Source organism: Eublepharis macularius, chromosome 9 (genome assembly GCF_028583425.1).
Source record: "Eublepharis macularius isolate TG4126 chromosome 9, MPM_Emac_v1.0, whole genome shotgun sequence".
NCBI lineage: Eukaryota > Metazoa > Chordata > Lepidosauria > Squamata > Eublepharidae > Eublepharis > Eublepharis macularius.
Window position 1 is genome coordinate 40,193,193 of NC_072798.1, and position 19,090 is coordinate 40,212,282.

Sequence of the window (19,090 nt, forward strand, 5' to 3'; positions counted from 1 at the left end):
TCAGTTATTTTGCATATATGTCTCCAGTCCTTGCCCAAAATATCCCAGTACATGTCTCCTTTCAGCACTTTGCATTTTACTAGCATGGAATTATGGGAAGAGCTCCTTGATTTGTATCCTAAGATAAGTGGGTAACTTGAATCCAGCACTCCATTTTCTAGACTTTTGCCTATTCAGCCCAGCACTATACATGCCCTGAATCAGGGCTATTTCACAGTGGCACACTCACGCTTGCCACCAAATGCACACTCGACACAGCACTGAAGTTAATTCCACCTTCTTAATCAGCACACTAATATGACATTTGGGCTTGTAAACATGTTTGTTACATGCATACTTAGAATGTTAAGTAATGTCAAACCGGTCAGCAGTTAGTTTCTTGTGACTGAACCTACCCTGGCTGAAATGTAGTGCTAGCACTTTGAGACAGTTCACTGCCCGGGCATATAGCAGTACCATGGACAGCTGCACTTAATGCAAGTGTAGGATTCTCAGTAGGAGGTAGTTGGTACATCTATTTAATTAATAATGCATTCCCATCCTGCCTTCCTGCATGATCATCAAGGTGGTATACATAAGTTTCCCAGCAGGTTTCCCATCCAGGCACTGACCAGAGCCAGACTTGGTTAGTTTCAACAAGGCTGCACTACTGTGTACCTTTAAACTATACCCTGGAACCCATTTAGTGCGCTGTGTGCTTCTCAGTCCTGCTCCAAGGCAGATTTGTTAAAACATATACAGCATCACTACAGCAATGCTGAAGTGTAAAAATAATGAAACAAACTAATATCAGTTTCTGGCTGTGTATTTAATTTTGTGAAGGTAATACAAACGTTGATCTACAATCACAGAAGCCTCACATTAAGACTACTTTATTTTTTTAAATATCAAAGGATTTATCTTTTAATACCCTGCCAGCCATATAGGATATATTCATGAACAGAAAATGCAAAATGTATGTGCTTACCAATATATACTTGGTTTCCACATACATGTCCACCTTAGAAATCCAGCCATTTGGTGATTGACCCCTTTCTGTATGCTATCCAAAAGGGGGGAGAGGAGGAGGAGAGGAAGAGGCTTGTTGCATGCATAATCACCCACTTTAAAAGGAAGAAAGAGAATTATTACAAGTAAGCCAGACATCCAGGAATGCACATGTAATTGATGTGACATATACCAACATTGCAAGCTTCCCCTTGTTCTTTCATGATGTATGTCACTTATTTGTGGCACCCAAGAAAGTATTAAAGATACCAAGTGCCAAGCTATAACACATTAGGTGTCTTACTGCATGTGCTCATGCCATGTTCCTGAAAGTAGCTCAAAGTGTTCTCCATATTGGAGGATAATGGCAAAGGGCAGCTTTGGTATATTAAAGGAAAGCCCTGCATAGCTGTTGCTTTTCTCCCTAAAGTTCTCATATAACAGCACGAGCACATGCTTGGTGCAACAGAAAGCCCACTAAAATGTTTTTCACAGTGCAATTTATAACTTATGCCTGGCTGTAGCATCAAGACAAATCTACTGCTGACACAGCCTGCAGCCCTGGGCTCCTGCTGTCCCCCTCACCCATTTCTTTGGGGAATGAGGTGTTCAGCTGGTTTCTTAAGACTGGCTGCTGCATTTGTGTGCAGGATGTGTTCAGTCCCAGTCGGAGGGGACACGAGGATGGGTAACTAGCAGACAAAAGCTCTTAGTGGCTTCTTTCTGCAGCTGGGAATGAAAGTGTCTGTCAGCCCAAGTGCCTGAGAGGGGGACAGGGAACAGGAAGCAGCAAAAGCGACTTTAAAAAGAAGAGTTTTAAGTGTGTTCACAGCACTACATGCTTCTTTGTACTCTGTATGCAGCCCTAGGAGGCATGTGTTGATTATGAATCTCTTTGACAACATCGTATTTTACGATAAAACAGATGAGGGGTTCAGTACCAGTACACTATCTGAAGCTTTGGGAAGATGATACAGCGGCCCTTTGCTTTTAATTCCAAAGTTCTCAAGCCTGCATGGGTGGCTGATGGGCAGATGGTTAATGTTGTAAGTTTCATATGTTGGAATGGTGACTGGCAAATAATGTAGTAGGTTCTTGTGATGGCGGTCACTGATCACTAATATCAGAACTGTGTAACTTTGAGAACTGTAGTTTGAAGCCTATAACCATGCCTAAATTCCCAGTTTCTATGTTGAGGACTATAAAGTGCTCTCAAAGAATGGAAAATACAGCAGCACCTGCTTCAAAAAGACAGGAAACAGCAGAAATATATTGCTAAGAATGAATTGTTTGCCTAAGAAGGTGTTAGCCTATACCACATTGCAAGTCAAGCATCAAACCTTGTGCAGAACACCGATCATAAATGTATAATTTGTCTGAATTGTAGGAGATGGTCTTGTTTTAAAAATGTAGGATATTTTTGGATGGGAGAATGATGTGATAGGAAACTAGTAGCAAACATGAAGGAGATAATACAGACCAGGGGAAAGACAGTGTGGTACAAAGGGAATTAGAGCCCCAAACATATAATTTAACTGTGTGAAGGTTTGACTACCATTTTTAAAAACAGTATGCAGACGTAAGGACTAGGAGCTAGATTTTCTAGAAAGCTAAATATCAAGGATGACAACGTTTGCAGCGTAGTGTATGGAATGTGTATAATCCTACCTGGACAGTGAAAGCAGCAGTCCCCAACCTTTTTAATCCTGCAGGCTCCCTTGGAATTCTGACACAGCATGGTGGGCACAGCCACAAAATGGCTGCCACAGGAAGTGGAGCCTGCCATACAACGGCTACCTCAGCTTGCCTTCAAACAGTGAAAATTCTTGTGCTGTGGTGACAGCTGCAGTAGAAGAAACTTTAAAAAATCTGCACAGCTAATCAAACCTCCAGGCAGAAGCCCTGCTAGGCAAAAGCCCCATTTGGCCCCATAGACTTTCTAAAAACACTTGGTGGGTGCCATGATGCCCATGGGACCATGTTGGGGACTCCTGATCTAAGGAGAGGCAATAATACAGAGAATGCAGCCTCTGCACTTAACTATAATTCTTATCATAATTTCTCTCTAAAATCACCTTGCTGTGGTAGAATAGTCATTTTTTCATTTCTTTATAATTAGTAAAGAAAACTTGGATGGGTGTGGAATAGTGGCAGTGGGTGACTTTACATTAAAAAGCTAAGTTTTGTCTACATTAATAGTATCCAGGGTATCTGGATGCCCTCACTTTGTTTACAATGAGATTCTTCTAAACCACATTGTTTATGACAATTAGCTATATCCACTGAATTTAAGTTACTTAGAAACATCTAATTATACTTCAGTTAATCAATTTAATATTCAATTTAATATACAAGGCTGGAAGCAAACTGCATTACCAAAACCCAGGTTAATCATTTAGTGCTGAAGCAAGCATGAGAGGTTGGAACTGTAAACATTCACCTATAAATTAGTCCTATTTAATTCAACTGGAGCCATTAATATGCTAGCATGTCTAGAAATTGGTCCACAAATAGCTCTATCCCTGAACTACTTTTAATGCCAACACCTATTTAACTGTGCTGCCCAATGAACGTCATTGAAATAATGTCTTTTTTACAATGTTCTTATATTTCCTATTCATTTCTGTTACAGCCTAAATCTGTTACATCCCGAAAGCTGTTTATAGACCATCTAACTGGTGTAGTTGAAACTTGATTCAGTTAAAGTAGCTAAAATTTCTGATTTGCTTAAGAAAACAGCAGCCTTCTCCATTCATTTTAGTCCAGCTACAGAGATCCATGTGGAGAAGCAGATTTCTGTAAATGCATCACTTGCTAGATCAAGAACTACAAGCATAATTCACATCTGCATCCTAGGAAGGTTGCCTTTGACTAGGACCTGTTGCTTTTGCCGGGATGTGTAATTGCACATCACATCCACATTCTGGCACAACTGGTCATGCATAAATAGCATCTTAATTATGACTAGAGCTAGATCAGAGCCACTATTTACTTTTAAAAGTCATGCCCTCGTTTCTCATATGCATTACTCCTTTAAAATAATTATTTGTTTAAATCCGGTTTTAAAACCATTTGCTGGCCCTCTTGACTATTCACAATATGAAAATATGTGACAAGTCCTGAACTTTGAAAACTCAAGGACTGCTTCTTCTAAAAAAATAATTGAATCTTTATACAGCTTAATCTCAGAAATACATTTGCTTGTATTAATGTGGCGGGGAGGGAGACCCTGACGATTGTCTTCCCCAAAAGGCCTTAGAGAGAGTAAGGTGTGTTTCCCTTTAAGAACAAAACTATACCCTGTTTTTTGGGGGGTGGAGTGGGCACAGAAATCCTGATTTTGAAAGTCCCAGGTACTAAAAGGTGCTGCTACTGGTGACTCAGACAACCATCCTTGGACAACGCCACTCTCTTTTCAAAGTGCATTTTGACCTTTGGCCTCAGCAGAGCCCTGAAAGGATCCAAAAGGTGCTTTCATGAGGTGAGTGAAGGTCTCCTTGGAGTGATGAAGAAGAGCAGTAAAAAGCCTGAGAGTCAAGATTCGTTCACTGTCTCCGGAAAGAAGAGCTCCCGGCACCTCTGGACTGTTTCATGAGGAGACTGAACGCTGTGTCCTACTGTCCGGGGATCATCATAGATTTCATAATCATTCCCACCCTAAAGATAACATAAGAACATATGAGGGTACCTTATATTGAGTCAACCATCCAGGTCAGTGCTACACAACTGTTCTCCAGAGCTTCCAGTTAAAGGCTCTTAGAAAAGAATCTTTCAATCGAATAGTCTTTTCTGTTACCTAAGAGCCTTTCACTGGAGATTGAACTTGGGGGTTTAGAACTTGGGGGCTTTTGTAGACAAAGCATGTGCTCTGCCACTGAGCCACAGTTTTTCCTTAAGGAAGGTAAGTCTTACAGAATTATCTGGCTGGAAGCTTTGATGGAAAATGAGCGGTGAGTTATAGACTGTCTGCAAAACTTGTAAATTGCTTTCATTTAATCCATTCCTCTGGTCACTCCCACTGAGACAGGTTATAAACCTTCTCTCAGATTCGAATATTGCCTTTCAAGGTTTTCTTGATAGAAAAGAAAACCAGAGGAAAATAGGGGCCAAGTCCTGGGAATGAAAGTTGATGTTAATCTATGCAACTTGTCCAGGCCTGTGCCTTACGACAGAATGTGCATACCACTTTCCGCATCTGATCTCCTGTGGAACTGCTGCATGTTATTTTTGAAGAAGGGAAATTGACCATCTCCTCATGCAACAATGGGAGGGTTTAACCTGGGGTTTGAGAGCCATCTCTCTCACTAGGAAACTTTATCCTAAAGGAAGTGCCCAATAGGGCTCAAGTAATCGTCTGAGGCTGTTAAGGAAAAGGTACACAGGTGGACTCTCATCCAAAGCACTGTTTTCTGTCTGGCTCTGGAGGAGTGGCTCCTCTAGATACTGGGTTGGATCATAGAAACCATGAAGGGAAAGAGCTCATGAAAGAGAACACATCTCCCCCCTCCCGCCCGAGCTTGCTCTGCCAAAACCAACTGATGTTGAGGGCTGGGGGGATTTCTGTGATGACAAAATACCTTTGAGCTACCAATATTAATGGCACCCTGATAGGAGAGAACTGTAACAAAATCCAAGTAATACTATTTATTGGACCAACCAAATTTGCATAAAACACTCAGAGAACTGTCCTGTGTCTTAACTTTCTTTTATCACCATAAGAGCTAGGTTGCAGCTTACATATGTTTTTCAGGAGGAACCCAGGTATCTTCACATATATGGGTCCTCAGGTTCCCATGAGAGATCAACAGTATCTTTTCTGTCTGATATAGGGGGCATTTGCATGCTTGGGAACAAATGATCAGCTCAGACTTCTAGCACCATTTATTGTATTTTTTCTAATGTATAAATGCCTTTCCAACATCACAGAAGAGAGCCATTTGATTCACTGTTGAAAGAGAGACCTGTCTTTTACAGTAATAGGGCTCTCACAAGAGCGGGCCAACCTACATAAGAATGAACACTGCACTTATTATCCTTCTCAGTCCCGCATAGTACCTGGTCTCTTGTCAAAAGCGGGGACCTAAATACAGTATACTCACTGGAGTTGTCTCGTTCCCAAAGAAATGTATGATATCAAATCTTTCATCGCCAAGGATATCAAGGCAATAGCGCTTATCCCAGCCCTCTGGGAAGACGTCAAAGCTAATCATGCCACCTGCCAGGGGAAAGCAAGAGCTGAAGGCAAAGGCTTGTAAAGTAACGCACCCCCTCGATATCCCTGGCAAAAGTGGATCACTGGTTTACAGAATAAACCATTACCGCTACAGACAGTCACACACCAGCACAGTGAGCCTGCCTGACTCTCCAACACATTAATTCAATAGCTGCTGTTTCCATGGCAAAGGGGCGGAAAGGCATCAACAAGGCCCCCATCAGCCAAAGGCACAAACAGAAGTGAAGTGGCCACTGCAAGCAAGATAGAACAGGGTCCTGTTACTTTCCAGAAGAATACATAAAAAGAGGATGCTTCTGAAGATATTGTGCTAAATGGAAAAATACTACTTGATTGTGTTCTTTAAGAGCAATTGTACAATGAAAGGAGCTTCTGTTTGCTGCACGGATAGATGTAAAATGCAGAAGATTCCTCTGATCATTGCTGTTTGTCAGACTGTAGTGTCACTTTTGCGATGGTGTACCAGTATTCCAGATAAGCACACTGGTGGCTGCACCACCAAAGGCAGCTGATTAGGATAAAAGTAAACCAGTGTGGGACAATAGAGAGTACTGGCAAGAAAGGGGCCTGGTCCCTTCCATCTTTCGCCTAGAGCCTCTCAAATGAGACAGTACTGGTAAGACATGTATGTTTTCAGCCCTGCAGTTGTTACTCCAGCACATACATAGAGTCACCTGCCCACAAGGGAGGAAGGTTACCCTCTTGCTGCTGCCCTAATACCATCACAGGACGTGACAGTTTGCTGTTCCAAGACCCCAAAGGAAAATGCTCACCTCGGGAAAATCGCAGGCCCTTGCCAGCAAACTCTCTCTGCAGGGCAGCTACGAACTTCTCTCGGATCCTCTCTTTCTGCAAAGGAGACAACAGAAAGTAAGTCAGAGAGGAGAAGAGCAAGAAAAACTTACTTCAATTACTTTGATCCCTATCAGAGTTTATTTTTCCCTGTGTTTTGTGTACATGCCTTGCAAATTTTGAAAAGCTATTAAATTAATCTTCCTGTTTTGACTCCCTCTTTCACAAAGATACCTAGCAACAGTATGTTAAGGTGTTGCAAAAAAGCACTGGATATCTGTTGAAACAGGCCCATGCATGATACAAGAAGGCCTTAATGAGTTATTCAAGTTGTCTTTCTGTATATGACTTTCATATGAACCACAAAATGCTAAAATTTGCATATGAAAATACGAGAATTCACAGGCTTTGGTGTGCCACACTAACCTCATTTAAAGGACACAGTCTGTTCTGGGACTAGGGAGCATTATTTACCTTGTCCAGCTCTGAAAACTCTATTCGTTCCTCCATGGTGCAGCTTCGTCCAATGGGAGAGATGTTCAACATTCCATTGCGGAATTCTATGAAGGTCCCTCTTTGCATGTTTTAGAGGAAAGAAGGGGAGACTTGAGTATGTGGCTGCAAGACATGACTGGTCTATTGTATAGGTTCTTTAATACAAAATAAGGCAGAATCTTCCCAACTATGGTATAACACAAGATGACTTACAAGTTATGTTTTTCTGTAGACCTCCCCAGGTCCACACAATTGGATGTGTGTTGCCTGTTCCATGTTGGGAGTTTAATTTCCAGGCCCATGCAGGCCTGATTTGGATTGAGACCATAGCATACAGAGGAAGGAAGTGTATGCCTCCCCCCATGTTGTTTTTCTGACCTGAAACAACTTGAGAGAGGGGGTGCTATTAGCCTTGCTGGGGAAACCTAAATGTACCACATCAGTACACATGGAATCCCCAAAGGGGCAAAGGCACCCCTTTGGCCATTTCACGTCAGGAAAATGATGTAGGGTGGGGGGGACATAAGCTTCCTCCTCCTGCACACTGCAGTCTCAATCTGAATGAGGCTCTGAGCACCTGGAGACTGCATTCCAAGCATGGAACTTCCGACACACATATGATTGTTCCAGCCTGAGAAAATAAACATATTGTGTTGTGAGGCCTAAGATCAAACTTGCCTGGTCTGACAGTTACTAGTTTAGAATAGGGCTTGGAGCTTGCCTAAAAGTTTTGAGAATGGAAGGTCCCCCCCGCCCCAGTTCCCTTCCTCCAAGCTACTCCTGGGGGTCCCCTATCCCAAAGAAGCAATACAATGGCAGGAATTATGGGCTGCAGCAGGTGGCAGGGAGAAGTAGGGAAGTCAAACTCCATGGATGGAAATTCTTCCCTGTCCACATAAGAGTATCTGACTAGTATTTAAAACAAGTATTACATGCATTGAACATTCTTATTATTGCACTCTGCATCAGCATCATGATTAAAACTATGGCAGTCACTAGGTAACCCAAGTTGCTGTTTGTGGCTCTGTGCCACGTTCCTTCCTTTTACCCACTTTCTGACCTATTTGTTCTGGCTTAAAACAGCTCCATACCCTGGACTGTTCTCATTCAATTAGCAGCAATTAGTATTCAAAGTAAATCATGTTCCAAAAGACTGAAGCAATTCAGATTGTTTAGTCCAAGGGGAGTATGCTAATTTCAAATATTTAGCAAGATCTTGTGGAAGACGGAAGGAACAATATCAGTTTGTCCTCTAAGCACAAGACAATGAGTTTAAACTTACAGGTTTTCAAGAAAATATTGGATAGGCTTCCACTGAATACTGTCTGAAGATAGGATTCCTTGTTTTTGTCTTACAGCTGGCAGCTGTGCTGGACAAGCCAATGAATCCTTTCCAGTTTTCTGCTTCTTTGATTTTAAATACATTAGCTAGACAGTAAAAATAGCATGTGCATACAGAAGCGTAAGGCAGAATCATTACCGTTTCTTGGGCAACTTTAATAGGGCTATGTAGTTGAGACAGAAGTTTATCAGTTCCTGCAGAAGTTCCTCCCCAAGATGGTTCTGGATAGCCTGTGGGGCAAAGTCAAAGGTCAGTCACACTGAGACAATAATGTACAATTCCAAGATGGGCTTGTTTACTAAATCCATTTAGTCTGTTATGATATTAACAACAAGACAGATGTCTTTGTTATATGTTGATCTATTAGATGACTCATCAGTGGAGCCCCATTAAGAGAGGGTTTAGATAGCATTTTTTCTCTGTAGAGAGTCAGAAGGGAAGAAGAGGGATGGAGGGAATGTTCAGCATTGGTGGAGGCAGAACACAAGAGGCTAGGCCTACCTGCTTGGAGATTAGTTGTCCATTCTTGTACTGCACGGTGCCATTTTCAGCAAAGACGTAATCAAACTTGTTGATGACTAGGAGGAAGGAGTTGGAAAGGACAAAGAGGATATTGAGAGAGAAAAGTGAGGGAAGAAAGATGAAAATCAGAGATAAATATTAATGTAACTCTTTTTGTCAGTCAAGTGGCTAGGGACCAAAATGTGTATATAGTAAATTTTGCAATACCTGTGGCTCAATGCTCAAATTACAGGCCAGAGGAGCACAACCGTCATACTTTTGAAATGCACCCCCCCACACACACACACACCAGCTGCTGTTTTTAGTAAGCTAATAGGATGAGTGCATGAGTTGGCTTGATTAATTAGGAGTCCCCCTTATCTTCTCCCTATACTTGGAGCATTGCTGTGGCTTTACTTGGGTGCTTTTGTCTTCAGATGTTCCATGGCACACTAATTCTTATAAATAAAGAGAATGTTAACGTTACATGTTACATGCAACTGAAAGTCATGAGGCAGAGAGAGCATCAGAACTGAACTTTACCTGATCATGCCTCTCCTTGTGCTTGCTCCCCAACCCCACCTGTCTCAGGAACATAGTTAATGATTAGCTGGCCTCTTCTAACAGCAATAAACAGGTCAATGGTGAATCAGCAATTCATGTCATGCCTTCTAGAGTTGTTAGAGCCTTCCCATCAGGTGGCAGCCTTCCTTCAAAATGAAGCTTTCAGAATTAAAACTGATGGATCAAATAGAGGTTAAGGGCATGGAACAGAGAGTTCTTTAGGGCATTTGCTGTTTAGACAGAATGCTGATATCCCCCCAGCTGCATTAGATTCAATGCAGGTCAGACACGGGTCACTGTTCACAGCAAGAATAGAGTGGGCAGTCCTGGGGGAGGGGTCCTGTTTGTTTCTCCTGCAAACCACTTCTGCTTGCACTGGACACACCTAATGTGTCGGATCCTACAACCTGTGGGTGCAAGCAAGGATCATGGCTCCTTCTTATATCAGCCCAGCAGTGTTTCTGGCCCCAGGAAAAGTTTATTCCTGAGAGTTGTGGGGCCCATATGGTCTAACAGCCACACAGGTTGGGAAGCTGCAGAGGGGACGGGAAGAAACTGCCCTCTTCTCTCACTTCCATCACACACAGGCAGATGAGATAGAAAGGGCAATTTTGTCACCTTCCCACTGCAACCTCCCAACCTTTATGGATAGCAGAACTTGCAGATCCCTTGACCCTATGAATAAATTTTCTTGGACTCAGAAATTACCACAGGGAGGAGGGAAGATGAGAAATATCTGAGACTGTTAATACCTTCCACTGACCAAACACAGAATCCAACCCAGTGTTTTCTGTCTGCTAATATGTCTTACAGTTCTGTGTTTATGTGAGTTCTTATGCTCCTTGGTATTCTTGTCTGTACACCTACCTTTACTGTTCCTGACTTCTTCACGTCCTTCCCCCTGTACTGTGCTCCTAATAATAGGAGACAGGACAGAGAAGGTGAACATATAGTGAGTGAACTGTTCCTTCTCTCTCAGGATTGTCTTAATTTTGCCTGGGAATGGCTCTTCAGGGCATCAGACAACCTGAGACGCTTTTAACTGCAGATGCTGAGGACTGAACCCGGGGTCTTCTGTAGGCAAGGCTTATATTCTGCCTCTGAGTAATGGACTCTCCTTGGCACCTGTACCTCTCTTTGAGAACTCCAACGGAGTATGCAGGTATTTGTCCTCTTCATGAGTTTCTGTGTCAGTATTGTTGGGGCAAACAACATGCTGTCAAAGGCTGGAGTAAGTTCTACTTCCTCACTTTCCAAGGCCACAAGAAAAGATAATGAGGGTACAGAAACTATGAAGAATTTTGCATATCCATGCAAACTCATTTGGTCTGCAGTGACATTACAATAACAAAGGAACAGCGTGGCCTGCGTACAAACCTGTCTTAGGATTGATTCCAAGATGCAGAAATAGCATGTGGTACAGCCCTTTCTGGCCTGTACCAGTTCAGTCTGCAGGTGAGGCTCACAAGTTTTCTGCACGTGAAAAACAAACAAAAATAACTCCTTGAACACGACACATCAGAGCAAAGGTTAAACTAAAAGCCCTCTCATTGACATTCTAGATATCTATGGGGAAGGAACACTGACTGAATGGTGGAGCTTTGAATTATATTATTTCCTCACCTGCAGTATGAAATGGTACAGTACCAGAAGGATTCTGGTATTCTGCATGCCTGAATTGGCCTTACAGCTCACCAACAGGCATACTATGACTTTTTATCTTGCAACAGATTTGTCAGTTTGCAGTTTTGTCAGTCCAGCAAATAAATGGGCTAAGAGAACAGAAATGTAGGTATGCTTCTCACCTTCATCCTCTTCTCCTAGCTGCTCAGCGATCTTGGAGTAGTCGGAGCCCCCCACCACGCCGATCATCACTCTCTTGCACAGCTCTTCCAGAAACTCAGCTACTTCTAGCTCGATTTTCTGATGGAAAAAGTGAGGAACACCAAACTATTTAGAAAAGACCATTTTAATGGAAATGTTAACAGGTTTTTTGCATCCTGATATTTGACCAAAAATGTGTTAACAAATTCACTGTGGTTAAATGAAATTTGCAGGGCTAGAGCAATAGATGAACGAAAGTGCTAAGAAAAGCTTATTTAGAAATATATAGAGAGATAGAAAGAGACAGAGAAGTGGAAATATTACAGAGTAAGGCTAAGACACTGACAAAATGCAATAGAGACAACGATCCCCCACCCTAGCTTTGATACGATCAATAAACTCAGCTGGGAAAAAGCACCTGTGAAGAAAGCTTATAGAGTGAACGACGTTGGGCAAGGAGTCTGTCCTATCTAAGCCAAAGCCCATTATCAAGATGTGCCTCCTGTTGACAGTAACAAACCCACCTCTTCAAATAAGGTCTTGCCCCAATCATCTCTCTCTCTCTCTCTCTCTCTCTCTCTGGCTGCTCTTCCTTAGTCTGTATCCTGGGAGAGGAGGGGAAGCCAGGGGCGACTGCTGAGGGAAATTACAATGACCCTGTTCAATCTGGCTTTCAGCCTGGTTATGGGATGGAGGTAGCCACAGTAGCACTAGTGAATTATCTGAGTAATCCTGCAACATCCTGCCAAATTTGATAGACTTCTGACTGTTATTGGACAGCATTTGCATGTTGTACCAGTTTTACAACAGCTGCATTGATTGTCACCATGATTCTGGGTGCATTTCCAGTGGTGTTGGAAAGTGCCATCAAATCATAGCTGACTTATGGTGACCTCCTGCTGGGTTTTCAAGGCAAGACACTAACAGAGGTGGTTTATCATTGCCTGCCTCTGCATAGCAACTCTGGTTTTCTTTAGAGGTCTTCTGTCCAATTACTAACCAAGACTGATCCTGCTTAGCTTCCAAGATCTTGATGAGATCAGGCTTACCTGGGCTAGCCAGGTCAGTGTGGGTGCATTTCTAGATATTTGGTCATTCAACGCTCCTCACAGAAAGATCTTAGGTCAGCACACTGCCATCTTTTCAGCAGGTACATTTGGCCTCCATAAGATCTTCAGCCTTTTTGGTGGTAGCACCTTTGTTAGTCTCTTGCCATGAAGCGCGAACGCCCGACTTACCGGGCGGGCGATTTGCTGCCGCGGGGCGGGAAGGCAGGGCAAGTGCAGCGGCTGCCATGTCGGCTTGCCTGGCATTCCACGGGCGAGCCAGCAGCCAATGGGTTTGAATCCTGGCCAGCCAATCAGGGCAGCTGGGAGGCGTGCTGCGGGGCGGGGCTTGCTGATGGACCTCAAGGGAGCGGTTTTCCCTTTGGTCCGGCGGTTTAGCATTTAAACAGCCGCCTGCCCCGAGCCTCCACATTCGGGTCCCGGCGGCGACATCCCACCCTCCACTCCCTCTCTGTTGTTGTTTCTTGCTGTATTGTCACAACTTTTGTAGCGGTTGGTCATTGGATTGGATCTTTTTTGGGGGAATCAGGGCCCCGCCCTGGTTCCCGGTAAGGGGATTCCCATAAGGAATCTTGGGAGTGAGGATGGAGATGCATGCCCAGCTTGGGGGCTGCCAGGGTGGACTCACTCCCAGGTGGCAGGGGGAATCATGGACGGGTGTACACCCATATGGTCTCCCCCCCTTTAATGCCACTCCTTGGTTCCCCCCCCTCAGCAGGGGTCTGAGGGGGAGGGGTCATCGGCTGGCAGGTGGGTCAGCTGATGCTGCTGGGGATCCGATCCACATGACTGCCAATGCTCCTTTTGTACTGTTTCCAATAAAGTTGTGGCCAATTTTCCTCCAAGAAAATGTGTGTTCTGAGTTTCTCGCCGTGCCTCCGCCCTCCTCCACGCCATCAGCATTAGGCTGCAAAACCCTGTCAAGAAATTTTATTTGTTTATTTATTCGATTTCTAGCCTGCCTTCTCTGCAAACAGGTTCAGTGTGGGTTACAACAAGATATAAATTACATTTTAAACCAGAATAAAACCACATCATCAACACAATCATGTATTACAATAAAATACAGTTCTTGAGATAGCAGCCCATACCATCCTGCAATAATGCACAGGGGGAAGAGGGAAGAACAGCCATCTTGATCAGACTATGATTCATGGGGGGGAGGAATGACTGTACAGCCTCCCCCTGACAGAAGACCGGTAGGGAGGTTCACTAGATGGATTCAAGACTGGCCTCAACCATATGCCAGGTGGAACATGTCTGTCTTATAGGCCTGCCAAAAAGACAAAAGATCTCAGCAGGCCCGAGTATCTGCAGACTAAGAGTTCCACTAGGTTGGAGCCTGGACCGAAAAAGTCCTGGCTCTGGTTGAGGCCATTCAAGCCTCCCTGGGGCCAGGGACCACCAGTAGATGTTTGTCAGCTGATCTAAGCACTCTCCGGGGTACATATGGAGAGAGGTGGTCCTGCAGGTATGCTGGACCCAGTCCACTAAGGATTTTATAGGTCAAAACCAAAACCTTAAATCTGATTCAGAACTCCACGGGAAGCCAGTGTAACTGCTGCAAGATGGGAATAATATGTGCCCTGTACAGAGTACCAGTGAGGATACGTACAGCAGCATTCTGGACCTGCTGTAATTTCCGGGGCAGACCCAAGGGAACCCCTGTATAGAGTGAGTTACAGTAGTCCAACCTGGAGGTAACTGTTGCATGGATCACAGTCGTTAGGTCATGGATCAAAAGGTAGGGGGCAAGCTGCCTGACATGCCGAAGATGGAAGAAAGCAGACCAGGCAACTGCTGCAACCTGGGCTTCCATTGATAAGGAGGTATCACCCCTAGGCTCCTGACTGCTAGAACAGGCACAAGTGGTGCCCCATCAAAGGTTGGGAGCCGGATCCCCTAACCCAACGGCCCACGACTCAAGTACAGGATCTCTGTCTTTGTAGGATTCAATTTCAGTTGACTCTGTCTCACCCATCCATCCATGGCCTCCAAAACTCTAACTAGGTCATCTGGGGAGGAATCAGGCCATCCATCCATCAACAGATACAACTGGGTATCATCCGTATATTAGTGACAACCCAGTCCAAAACTTCGTGCCAGCTGAGTGAGGGGACGTATATAAAGATTAAACAACAAAGGGGAGAGTATCGCCCCTTGCGGGATACTGCACACCAACAGGTGGCGTGTTTTGTAGTCTTTACATATTACTCTGGGATGCTGTAATGTGGGAAGTGGGTCACAAGATTTTAATCTATTTTCTTAATCCACTTGCCAGTTTGAATCCACTTCTCTGGGATTCTTTTCTTCTAAAGAGAAAAGTTCTTTGAAAATCCCCTACAGGGTTGATTCCACCTCCTCTATTACCCCTATGGCATGGGCCTTTGTTTTCTCTCTTGCTGATCTTGCATAAGGAGATGTTTTCAGAATAAGAGAGGGCAAAGTTCTAACACGCAGGGAAGCAAAATGCTGGACGGGATCACATACAAGGAGCTTTTCAAACACTACTCCTATAACACAGGGTTAATGGTCTTCGGGGACAAAAAGAGTGAGGATTAGCCTTAGAGCAAAGTTTATACACACGCACACACACAGCCTTAGGGCCAGTTCACAAATTACAAAGTCCATGGGTCCACCTCATGACCTGTCCAGCCAATGAGCTCTGGCAGTACTGTGCTCTGAACTTAATCCCTGAGCATGCTTGGGCCTGATTTGGATTGGGACCATGGCAAGTAGGTTTAAGCCTCCCCCAGTACTGTTTTTTCAACTTGAAATGACTCTGGGGAGTCACTATTTGCCCTCTTGGGGATACTTCTGCTTAACTCATCAGTACACATAAGTTTCCGTGATGGGCCCAAAGTGGCTTCCTGGGAAAAACTGAGGTTGTACAATGGTATGGAGGAGAAGGCTTAAGCCTTATCTCCTTGCAGTTCCAATCAGAATTGGGCGTGCTTGGGAATTAAGTTCCAAGCACGTTTGTCGACAGGACCTGTGGCAGACATGTGGTCTTTGTAATGTGAGAACTGGGTTTTAGTTCTCCCAAATGAAACTCCAGGAGGCCTTCATAAGGCCACAGGCACCTAATAAATATTTACGGAATGCTAGGTGTGAGGTATGGAGATAGTAATGAAAATCTGCAATGAAATTATATCCTTAGAGAAGCAAAGACAGGAGGAAGCAGAGCTCACCCTGTAAAGAGAAAAAGGCACTGGGCCTTGTATCTTCATAAGCACCTCTAGATCTTTAGAAGCATATTAAAGGCTCCTCAATGAGAAGACCAATATCAGTGGATTTCCCTGACATGTTTATTTATTTAGTGTCTTTTATGCCACCTCTCCCCAGAAAAGTTCCTGTGCCAGTAAACAGTAACAGCAAAAATACATTTAAAAGAATCAATAAAACCTGCACATAAAATCAGAAAAGGACAACACAGTGAAACTCTTGCTGTCAGAGGGTGATCACAGACAGAACAAGACATTACCCTCCCCAACTCTCTTAAACACTTTGGAAAATAAAAGTGTTTTCATCTGTTACTTTTAAAAGAGAAAAGGTGCCACAGAAGAAAAGTCCCTGTCCCAGGAGCTACCTGATATTTCAGCAGCTATGGGCACTCTGAGAGATTTCCCACCACTTCCTATCTTTGCCTGCAATGTACTGAAGAAGGCCAGATATCTTCTAGATTATGCTCTCATTTTATATGGAGTAACAATATGACCCAACTGGCTTGCCTAGTACAACTGAGCATGCTCCAGATTTGCTTGCAACATGCAAGAACTCCAGAGATGATAGATGCCAGCTGACTCAGCATTTCATCCTGTACTGTTTTACATTTGGGTTGTCTAACAACAGCTGGGAGTGTCATGTACTCATTGTGAATGAACTGGTTACTTTGCATTGGATCTTGTTGTGAAGTGACCTCTCTCTGTAACATCTCCTGCCCCTTTCTGTTTTCTATATAATTATAAGACATATGAAGAAGCCCCCAAGCCTTTAAAGTGCCACTGGACTCCTGTTTTACATAGCAGACAAGCTGATGTGGAAAGGGCTCTTTGGAGAAGAAAGTCTGAAAGTCACTAGTTTTTATAGGACAAAAATTTATATTTAATACACTTGGATAGGCTAATATACTGCTGATATTATTTCTATCTATCTCTCTGGGAACCAAGATCAAACTAATCCAAACTATGATATTCCCCATTACTATGTATGGATGTGAAAGCTGGACAGTGAAGAAAGCTGACAGGAAGAAAATTGATTCATTTGAAATGTGGTGCTGGAGGAGAGTTTTGCAGATACCATGGACAGGTAAAGACAAATAAGTGGGTACTAGATCAAATCAAGCCTGAATTCTCCCTAGAAGCTAAAATGACAAAACTAAGGCTACTTTGGTCACATCGTGAGAAGACAAGATTCTCTGGAAAAGTCAATAATGCTAGGAAAAGTGGAAGGCAGTAGGAAAAGAGGAAGACCTAAAACGAGATGGCTTGACTCAATAAAAGAAGCCACGTCCTCCAGTTCGCAGGATCTGAGTCTGTTAATGATAGGACATTTTGGAGGCCTTTCATTCACAGGGTCTCCATAGGCTGGAGGAGACTTGACAGCAGGCGCGCACACACACACAATTTCTATGCCCTCCCTCTGGCCCCAGGAAAAGGATGTTGATATAGTTTAATAATTATTTCTTTATACAGCTTTATTTGCTACCTTTAGGGGTGGACTTTTCTGTACCCCTTCCAAGGAATGGCAACAATTGAGGCTGATGAAGGGCCCCTCTTTCAGAGCAACGAGCCTTTCAGCCTGCTTTGATTACCAGAGGCAGAGTGATAAAGCTGGAAAGACTAAACAGACGTCTCTCTCTCCCCCCCCCCCCTTCTCCCTCATAACACTAGAACTCCCTTACTCAAGGAAACTGGCTGGCGATAGGTTCAGGACAGCTCCAAAGGAGTTCGTTCTTGCTTTGTCCGAGGAACTGCCTGCCACAAGATGTTGCAACCATGAGCAGAGCTCTCTTTTTAAAAGGATCATCCAAATATGGCTATAAGCTCTGACAGGTGGATGGAACTTCTACAGACAGAGGCAATGGCCTGACTATCAGGCGCCGGGGAGGGCGGGGGGAATGTCCCAGATTATCCCTGGCTCACCAGTTTGTCAGAAACCGGGCCGCTTCGGGGGAATGAATACTGGGCGGGACTGACCTTGGGCTGATCCGACAAGCCCCTGCCTCAGCAATGGGTGAGCAGAGACAGAGTAGCCTCCCCGGCACAATCCCCGCGCCTTCCTCGACCTCTTGCCGAACTCCAGCAGCGCCTTTCCCGCCCCAGCGCTTGCATCAGAGCCGAGGAGGGCGAAGAGGCGGCGGAAGCCGGCGCTCGTCCACCGGGCCAACTGGGCTCGGATTCTGACCCGGGCAGCCACGCTGTCCGCCGAGTTTACGAGTTCGATCCCAACCCCAGGCGAGGCGGAAGGAGAGGGGACCTTCCGAGCTCCATTCATTCCGGCAAGACGCAGGCGAAGGCGCCGGTGCGGTTGCGGCAGCCAGGCCGGGAGGAGGGCTGTACCTGGCGAGGTGGGGTGAGGGTCCCATCCACATCGAAAAGGCAGAGGATCCGCTCCCTGCTCCGGGGGATGGCCATTGCAGCAGCCCCTTCCTCGGCGGCGGCGGGAGAAGGGAAGGCGGCCGGCGGCAGAGCTTGAGGGAGGCGTCGGCCCGCAGCCGAGCCAATCGCGGCGCGAAGGCCGCCCGTGTGACTCCGGCAAGCCCGTCCGGCAACACGTACGCGACTGCTGGTGGTGGCCCTTAAGGAGCGGCGGCAAAAGCTGGCGGGCTTGCTTGGCTCTTGGGCCGAATCGCCTCCTGCGCTGCCTGGAAGAACCAACACACCTGGGCGTCACGCGTGCCCGGACCCAAGAGACCCCGCTGCTCAGGAACCTACCAAAAAAGAAAACGAAAGCCGCGTTAATAGTTTGTATCCGGATCCAATAGCTCCTTAAAGCCCTACTGGGTGCTGCTGGACCCGGATCTTGCTCTTCGACTGGAGACCAACGCGGCTGCCCACCCGAAAATAATTGTTATGAAGATTAATCAGAATGAGGCAACGCATTGTGCGGGCGGTCGAGTTCTGCAGAACTCCCCTTCGGGCTGGATGAAGTTCTGCAGAACTGGAAGCTGGCTGAGTGGGTAACCTTGGGTCCGACACAGGAATGAAGGATGGGAGAATGTTTTTGGGTCCCAGTCAGAGAGAAATGCGGGGTATAAATAGCTAAATACTAGGCTTTTGCTTC

At 44.8% G+C, this 19,090-nt stretch overlaps 1 protein-coding gene across 1 annotated transcript; it reads right to left on the bottom strand.

Annotated features, from left to right (window-relative positions):
* Positions 1-789: 789 nt before the first annotated feature.
* Positions 790-18,492, bottom strand: PMM1 (phosphomannomutase 1). Its single transcript, XM_054989433.1, has 8 exons — positions 18,367-18,492; positions 11,720-11,837; positions 9,351-9,427; positions 8,988-9,079; positions 7,487-7,586; positions 6,994-7,069; positions 6,087-6,202; positions 790-4,644 (listed from the first exon to the last, which is right to left on the bottom strand). Exons 1-8 carry the CDS (start codon positions 18,439-18,441, stop codon positions 4,522-4,524), a joined length of 777 nt encoding a protein of 258 aa, XP_054845408.1. The 5' UTR covers positions 18,442-18,492; the 3' UTR covers positions 790-4,521.
* Between the last annotated feature and the right edge of the window lie 598 nt (positions 18,493-19,090).